Source organism: Antennarius striatus, chromosome 15 (assembly GCF_040054535.1).
Source record: "Antennarius striatus isolate MH-2024 chromosome 15, ASM4005453v1, whole genome shotgun sequence".
NCBI classification, from domain to species: Eukaryota; Metazoa; Chordata; class Actinopteri; order Lophiiformes; family Antennariidae; genus Antennarius; species Antennarius striatus.
Window position 1 is genome coordinate 18404443 of NC_090790.1, and position 8197 is coordinate 18412639.

General features: G+C 45.3%; 1 protein-coding gene across 1 annotated transcript; it reads left to right on the forward strand.

The window, feature by feature from the left end:
- Positions 1-2335: 2335 nt before the first annotated feature.
- Positions 2336-7607, forward strand: wdr41 (WD repeat domain 41). The gene is made up of 13 exons (XM_068334244.1): positions 2336-2741; positions 3378-3493; positions 4269-4317; positions 4387-4515; positions 4595-4657; positions 5004-5115; positions 5213-5275; positions 5354-5458; positions 5540-5724; positions 5804-5925; positions 6034-6119; positions 6933-7066; positions 7149-7607. Exons 1-13 carry the CDS (start codon positions 2694-2696, stop codon positions 7287-7289), a joined length of 1353 nt encoding a protein of 450 aa, XP_068190345.1. The 5' UTR covers positions 2336-2693; the 3' UTR covers positions 7290-7607.
- The last annotated feature ends 590 nt before the right edge of the window (positions 7608-8197 follow it).

The following is an 8197-nucleotide window of genomic DNA, read 5'->3' on the forward strand; positions in this document are numbered from 1 at the left end:
GGTGAGGTTTAAAGCAGAACACAGTGAAAGCCTGATGAAGAGGGACAGTGGAGTGTGTTGGCCAAGAATGAGACTCTCTCTTCTACAAGGCCCCTCCAAATAGCGAGGGAGGGAGCCTGTTATTGAATGCTGTTGTTGGCCCATTGTTAAATCACAGCCTAATTCCTTTTCCATCATCATAACCATTTGTTTTCCTTACAGGGTGGAAATACGGGATGACATCAAGCACTGCGTAGGAGGAGGGAGCAGGTAGACTTTTTCTTTGCTCTTAATGCTGTGAGTGTTTTGGTGGCCATCATAACTTCACCTCTTAGCTGATTCCCACCATTGGTTATGTGTGACATCTCGGCTGCGCCGGATCAAGGCTGCTGCACTCAGGAACCACTTAACTTTCCTCCCATTTCTACCCGGAGAACTCCTGAATCTCTACCATACCTCCCTTCCTGCTCGCATCTGGGTTTATCTTAACAATGGGTTTTTGAAAATAGTCACCCCCCCCCCATCCAGCTCATTCTCTGGCAGCTCACCTTATTGTATTTTATGTGACTCTACAGGTCTGTCAGCCACTCGGTCGGCCATTTGTTGTTCCCAGAGGATGACTCGTGATGGTTTTGACTCTCCGTTGACTTTTCATCTATAGCACCGTCAGAATATTTCTGGCTCTGAGAGAAATGTCCCAGCAGCCACTTGATGTGCTGCCATGAAATCTGATGCATTTCAGGTCAATTTTAAGTTGTATTTTCAACAAGACTTGACATTTTAATAAGACGCTGGACCATTTCCGACTGACTGGAGATCGATAAATGATCCTATCTTAACCAAATTTGAAGCAGTGTTCCTACAATGTAAAGATTAAAGTGTAAAATATACAATGTAAACATTTATTCTGGTGAATGGGGTCCACAAATGTGATGATTTTAAAATTAAATTTGTCTAATATGTTGTTTTACAGATACCTGCAAACCCATGATGTTCTAATCTCAGCTCAAATGCATCATGTTGCAACATCATGCTCAAAGACCAAACTAAGATCTCTGACAAATATCAGCATATTAGCTCACTGATTCTTAGCATGTTAGCATTCTTGCATTCACATTTAGCTCACAGCACCACCATGCCTTGTCACGACCTTTCTCAGATGCTACGGCTGCAGATTTATCGCTTTCCTTTTTGAATCGCATTCCTTCACATCCTTTAAATTAATTACAACACTTCTCCAGAGTCTACATGTTTGACCTGTTTATTCAGACACCTGACAGACACTTAAACAAACAGTGCATCACCCATCCTCAGATCTAAAACCCATTCACTCCATCTCAACCAATCCCTCTCCCTAACCCTCCTCCTCCGTCTAGCTGCCCTTGAGCTTTTCTATTACCGCATGGAAAGCACCTCGCAGCCCCTGACAAGCGCAGCGGATCGACACTAAATCAGAAATCAGTGCCAGCCGCAGATCTGAGCCACCATGAAGGTCACAGGGCCTACACTGCGTGTCGTCTCAATCGGGGGAGCAGCAGTAGATACAGCCAGGGTGATGTGTGTGTGTGTGTGTGTGTGTGTGTGTGTGTGTGTGTGTGTGTGTGTGTGTGTGTGTGTGTATGTGTGTGTGTGTGTATGCCACACTTGTATCTGCATCTTTACAGGGGAGACATAGTAAAGAGGAGAATGTGGAATGGAGGAGGAACATATGGAGGAGGGAGAGAAGGTCAACCTGAAGAAGTCTTGGGAGAAGGAGAGAAATAAGGAGTTTACCTGTGGTAAATCATGCATGGTAATAAAACATTTTTATTTGACGCTGCCTATGAAGAATTATACTCATAATTGTGATCAACATAAGGGGAAACGCTTGGTAAAACTACTTGGGTAGTAGTTGATGGTGATTTGATTCTTCCTTGATCTCAAGGGATTGTGACACACTGCCATCTAGCGGTAAGAGGCAGAACGACAACCACCGAGTTCTGCGTGTTGAAACTAATTTTTTTTGTTTTTCTTGTTGTGACGTCATCTGGATGTTTGTGCTAAAAAAAATAAAAGAAAGTTAGGAAATATTTCTGCCGCTAAACCTTGTTTGATTCCGAACATATCGGGCAATAATGAAAAAGTTGTGGGTTTTTCTTGCGCTGCTATGTGTCAGTCAACACTCACAACTCTGTTTAAATCAAATACATCTATTAAAAATTAAAAGAAGAAGAAGAAATACTAAAATTCGTTTAACTTTCATTTATGTTCCGAATTATTTGATTCCGATTGTTGAATAAAAAAAACTGCAGTTTTTTTTGTCGACTTGAATGAATTTTATCCTTTCACGGCTTCTGTAATTTTGAGTCACGTGGTCAGTTTGTTGTGGTCGTGACGGATCTGTTAGCTTTAACAGGAAGTTAGTTTACATATTACAGTCTCAATATTACTTTTTACTCGGGCAAAATTATTCGACCCGAAAAAATCGAAAGCTCACAGATCGATAAACGAATCTAAACGAGAGGAAACATTTTTTAAAACATTTTTTTTAGCATTTTAAGCTAGCATGTAGCATTTTAAGCTAGCATTCACATAACGAGCTCGTGACTTTTGCTCTATTTTATGCTAGCATCACATTAAGCGTCCAGCTGCGGGTTATTTTTAGCTTCAGTTCGGGTGAACATGTAGAACCGGTCCCGGTGCTTTACCTCAGGTACCGCTTAAAGGACGCAGCCATGCTCCGGTGGATCCTCGGCGGCCGAGAAGCTCAGTTTTCAGCGGAGGTAATATTTACCGGCAACTAATACTGCCTCTGCGCATCTCTAGTTAGCATGTTAGCTGCAGGCTAACTGTGTTTGAGCATTACGATGTTAATGCGACTCCATAACTCATCAGTATTTATTTTATCTGCATTAAAATAATTAATAAAAATACACACACTTGAAGGAAATGCTGTATTCTTCATTTCATTACAATTTATTAATTATTATATCACGTGATTACCATCATGTCAACTAACTTCTTTGCATATGTAGATTTAAACCGAGCTTTAATGACTGAGGTAAACAACAGGGTGTTACTGAATGAAGTGAAGTTAAATCAGAAACTCTTTCTGTATAAAATGAAATTAAAATATAAAATAATAAAGGCTCTAGCGGCTGGTATTTTATATTATTCCAGTGCATTTAATTGTAAGCAATATTGAAGAGTGACATTATCTTTAATTATCTGATTATGTGCTGCAGTCACATAAAATACACAACAAATTTAAAAATTACAATCACTTCCTTCTGAAATGCAGCACAGTGGAGGGGGGAAGTTGCAGAGGGGGGGACCTGAACCGTGATGAGTTCTTTCCCACCCATGTGTGTCAGTTCTTCACGTCTGTTTGTGTCACTGTTTCCCTTTTGTGTGTGCAGAAAAGCTCCGTGTTGTGCATCGGAGAGGAACAACCTAAAAACTGGTTCACTGAGCTGCAGGTGCTGAAAGGACATTTTGACATTGTTCGATTTCTGGTGCAGATTGATGACTTCAGGTAAGCAACCCCCCCCCCTCCTTTATCCCTCTCTTTCTAACCTCTCTCCTCTCTACTGGCCTCTATCCCTCTGTGATTGACAGGAGATCCTCACCTACAGAAAACTTACAGAGCATGACAAGAGCCTAATCATCACCACTGTGTGATTGTCCACAGTACAGTCCACAGTACGACTAAAGCCTTTTAATGCTGTCCAAACACTCTTGCACCCCCACATAAAGGTTTTGCACCTGCGCTCCTCTCTGTGGGGCTTTGTGGAAACGCGCCACACACTAACATGGTAGAGTGGGTCTGCATAAGTGGTCAGATTTATAACAGGAGTGTGTGTGTGTGTGTGTATGTGTATCGGGACGAGGGGGTTTCTTCACGCTTGGTTTCCTCCTGTAATAACCCCCTCCTCTGAGGCTTGTCCTCTCTGCACACAAGTCCACAGTCGGGGGGCAAAGGCCAGAAAATTCTCTGAAGATTGCTTTTGAAGTCCGAAAATGTATCCTCGACAGTTCCTCTCTTCTTAGTGCATCTCTCTTTTTCATCCTGTCTGTTGATTTTGGGAACAGGTAGAGTGGTTGGTTGAGGGTCAGAGGCCACGTGAAGGTGAAAGCCCCGGGACAGATGTTTTTCTTTAAGATTCCTCAGGTGGAGACGGACCGATGGGAAATGATTCTTCACGCAGATAGAGATGAACTCAGTTCTGACCTCTGGAGAGATGAAGGCTGCCAAGAGCGCATCTCTGCACAAGTATTTTTGTCATCACTGTCCCATCTTTTGTTTCCAGATTTGCTTCAGCAGGAGACGATGGCCTTGTGCTGGTGTGGAACGTCGAGGTAACGCATCTTGAGTTTGGTGACGTTGCACACGACATGGTGACGCTAATCCTTGATTTTCTCTGTTAGACCGGAGAGCGGCTGCAGGAGCTGAGAGGCCATTCCCAGCAGATCACGGCCATGACCACCTTCACCTGTAACCGCGAACTCACCTCACACACGTCGCTCATCACGGCCTCCTCGGACCGAAGCCTCAGTGTATCCTCACACCAAAGCCACATCTAACTGCATCATCCCATGCAGTTGTTTCTGTCCGAAACTTAACCCGACCCTTCAGCTGTGGGATCCCGACACAGGAAACAGAGTTCAGACCATTTCAGACCTTCAGTCTTCAGTGAAGGTGATTCACGTCTGACATTACCGTTACGCAGACACCACATTTGTGTGTGAGCTGAATATTGTGAGTACAATGGAATGTTTTAGAAGTTGGCAATCATCTTCCTTTCTTCCTTTCACTTCTTTGTTTTTAATACAACTTAATCGTTTTTATGTTAATTTGCTCACATCCACCTCTGATCGACCTGATACAATCGAACTGAGTTTTAAAAATGGAAAAAAGAGAATATTTGAAATATTTTTTAGTACCTTCTACTGCAAGACTCTCACGGTCCAACTCTGTCCTTCATGCTCCATGTTGTTGCTGTACTTGCATCCTCTCCCCGGCCGATGCCACCCCGGCTTCTCAGTGTTTGCTGGTGCTTGAGCGGCTCGGCGTTTGGGTCTCCGGCGGAGAAGAACTGTGTGTGTGGAACAAAGACTTTGAGCTGCAGTGTCAACGACAGAACCACAGCGACACAGGTGAGGAGGAAACATCACCATACCGTCACAGTGAACCCCTCACGTGTGGCTCAGACTGTCTGACTGCTTCGTACCGTTGTGTTTGGATGTTTTGCAGGAATAACGGCTCTGATCGAGCTGCCCAAGAACTGCCTGGCTGCTGCGATGGATACAGATATCTGTAAGTAGCAGGAAGGGTCAGAATTCTTTGCTCGGATGTTGTGATTTCCTCACGGTGGATCGTTTGTCTTCTCCTCAGTGATTTACAGGTTGACCGTTTCCACCAAATCGGCCCTGTCAATGGCTGAGATCCGCTGCCTGTCCGACCACCAGGACCAGATTCGAGATCTGATCAACGTCACCGGTTGGTCTGCGAGGAAATACTGAACGTTAAACATTCTGCATTCGTTCGTTGATATCTGAGAACGCTTGTGGTCTTCCTCAGACGGGCTCTTTGCCAGCGGCTCTCACGCCGGCGAGTTGATCTTATGGGACGCCATCGATTGGAACATCCTGGCTTACGAGCACATCCTGTGGGAGGAGTCGCGATCTTCGGCTCAGTCGGAAATACGCCTGAGCGCCCCCAAACCCAGCGAGATGTCCATTCAGCACCTGTCCACCAATGGAAAGGTGAGGCGGACAGCGCGGGTGGGCGGACCCGTGGGGTTGTCGTGATCCGCAAAAAAAACGTGACGCTTGTGTGTCACAGCTCATCCTCGCCGCCGTGGGCAGCGGCCTCTACGTCTACAGCATCGCGACCAAGACGGTGGTGGCCTACAGGAAGGTCGCCCACGACTCCAACGTCTTACACACCGCGCTGCTATCCGACAGGTGAGTTCCGAAGTGGCACCGGGGTCGAATCCCTTCCTCCAAAAAGACTTTTTGATGACTCTAGCTGAAATCCAATCTGTTCTTTGACGCGGCTGCGATTCGTTTCAGCGAGCTGATGTCCTGCTCCGAAGACGGTAGCGTGAGGATGTGGGAGATCCAGGACCTGCCCCTGCCGGCGGAACCGGCTTCTCCAGGTGACGCGAACACAACCTAAAGGTCACACTCTTTTGTGTGTGTGTCTGCCTGGAATTTTGGTGCTTCTTTTCAGAACTCTGCGTAACGTACGCGCCATCGCTTCCCACCCATCACCGGAGAACATTTGTTTGTCTCTTGTTCTCTTTACGTTACCAGGAAACTAAAAATCGATGCCATGCGTCAGCTGCGGGCTTTTAAAGGTCGTTTTCACTCAGCGCCTTTCCCGTCAATCGATTGATCTGTTTGAATTTGCACTCAACACAAATTTGGGAAATGAGGATTCGGGAAGGAAATTGGGGGCTGGTGGGGTAGTTCTTCAGAGCTCCATAGTTTGTTTTAATTTGAACTCGTGGGTCTTAATGAATTTTACCACTTTGATTGACCGGATCTAGGATGTTACTCAGATCCAGAGCGAATGGATCTTCAGGAACGATCTGTGAAGGGATGAGAAGCTGATATGTTTAGGTCAATACGGCGTCACCAAAGAAACTTAACCACTTAGAAGTACTCCATTAGCCATCACGGCTGTACAGAGTGTTCTGAGGTTTTTAGGACGAAACATGAGCTACAGGATTCTAAGCTCATGAAGCGGTCGGGATAAAGTTGTCATCCCTAGCTTCCATGAATATATTGATTAGAGTAGCTTTAATTATCCGTTCATTGGCTGTAAAAGTGGTTTCACCCACAGGCGTCGTGATCCTCGTGATACCACTGCTGTTAATAGTCTTTGTCTCCGGTTATAGAAACATTTTGTTCTTTCTTTAAAAACATATCTTCTTGTCTTCATCCTTTTTCCTCAACATCTCTTCCAGGATTCTTTGGGATGTGGAGCTTCAGCCGCTCAAACAAACAGACCGGGCCTGCATCGAAGAAAGAGTCAGACATCCTGAACCTCCGGATGCTGGAGCTGACAGGCGATCTGATTGGACACTCCGGGGCGGTCCAAGTATGACCTCATCATTGCACATGATTCATGTTCAATGCTTTTTGGCGGCAGCGTTTTGATCGACGTTTCTGTTTCCCGTCAGATGTTCTTGAGCTTCGGGGACAACGGTTTGGTCACATGCTCGGCGGACCACCTGCTGATCCTGTGGAAGGACGGCGAGCGGCAGTCCCGCCTGCGCAGCCTTGCGCTTTTCGAAAAGCTTGAGGAGAACGGAGGACTCTGACCTTTGACCTCAAAAAGAGCTGCGACGCTATTAGCTGTGCTTGTTACACGATTTGAATGTACTGTAATGTTGCTGCCGTTTGTCTCGTCACTGAAAGTATAATTTAATCTGGGCAGTCCTGAACGAACCAAAGTGGTGGTGAGGGCTCATTTAAGGACAGGAGAAGAAAACCAGAACCACAAACCACCAGAACCCACGTCAGGAGATGGAACGCCAGTAGATCGGGAGCAGATCGGTTCCACCATTGACCTTAAAAACGAGTTTCTGTGAGAGAGTTCTTCATGCCTTCTTGTGAATTAAATGTTCTTGTAAAACGTGTCATTTATCATTGCCATCCGTCTCCTCCTCCATCTAATAAGTTGTGGATTTAGGAGAAACAGGAATTGCTAATTTGTAGTTTGTGTTTTATTTGGAGATGCAGCCGTTTAGCTTCCAGGCCGCGATGGGATCGGGACGGCAGCTGGATGCTTCTCAGGGATCAGCAGTGGTTTTTGTTGGATGCTGTCATCTAAGCTTCTTCCTCAGTCGTCCTCTTTGGTGCACAATCCAGTTTCACGGCTGAGATTTGTGGATTCCTTCATCCTCTCTGCTCCGATCCACCAGGTTTCCGGAGAAGGGCCTCTGATCCTCAAGGCATCAGCGCGGAATAAGCAGTTCCACAGCTGACTGATGTCGACGGCGACTTCTCCACGCTCCCATTGATTGAACGATGTTGTATTTAAAGACTGCTTTAATCGTCTTTCACAATACATCGGTGTCAGACAGAACATTAAAATAAGTAATTCTAACATTTCAAACATCTGAAGAGATTCTGACACGCGTTACGTTTCTATTGGCCATTAAAGAAGTTAGTTTGAAAAATACTTCAATCATATGTTCGTGTCTCGTGCTCTAATCAGCATTCTGCT

Coding starts and splice junctions, on each gene's coding strand:
- wdr41 (XM_068334244.1), top strand. CDS start 2,694: ATGCTCCGGTGGATCCTCGGCGGCCGAGAAGCTCAGTTTTCAGCGGAG. Junction 5,276..5,353: donor TGCGATGGATACAGATATCT/GTAAGTAGCAGG, acceptor TCTTCTCCTCAG/TGATTTACAGGTTGACCGTT. Junction 6,120..6,932: donor GGCGGAACCGGCTTCTCCAG/GTGACGCGAACA, acceptor CATCTCTTCCAG/GATTCTTTGGGATGTGGAGC.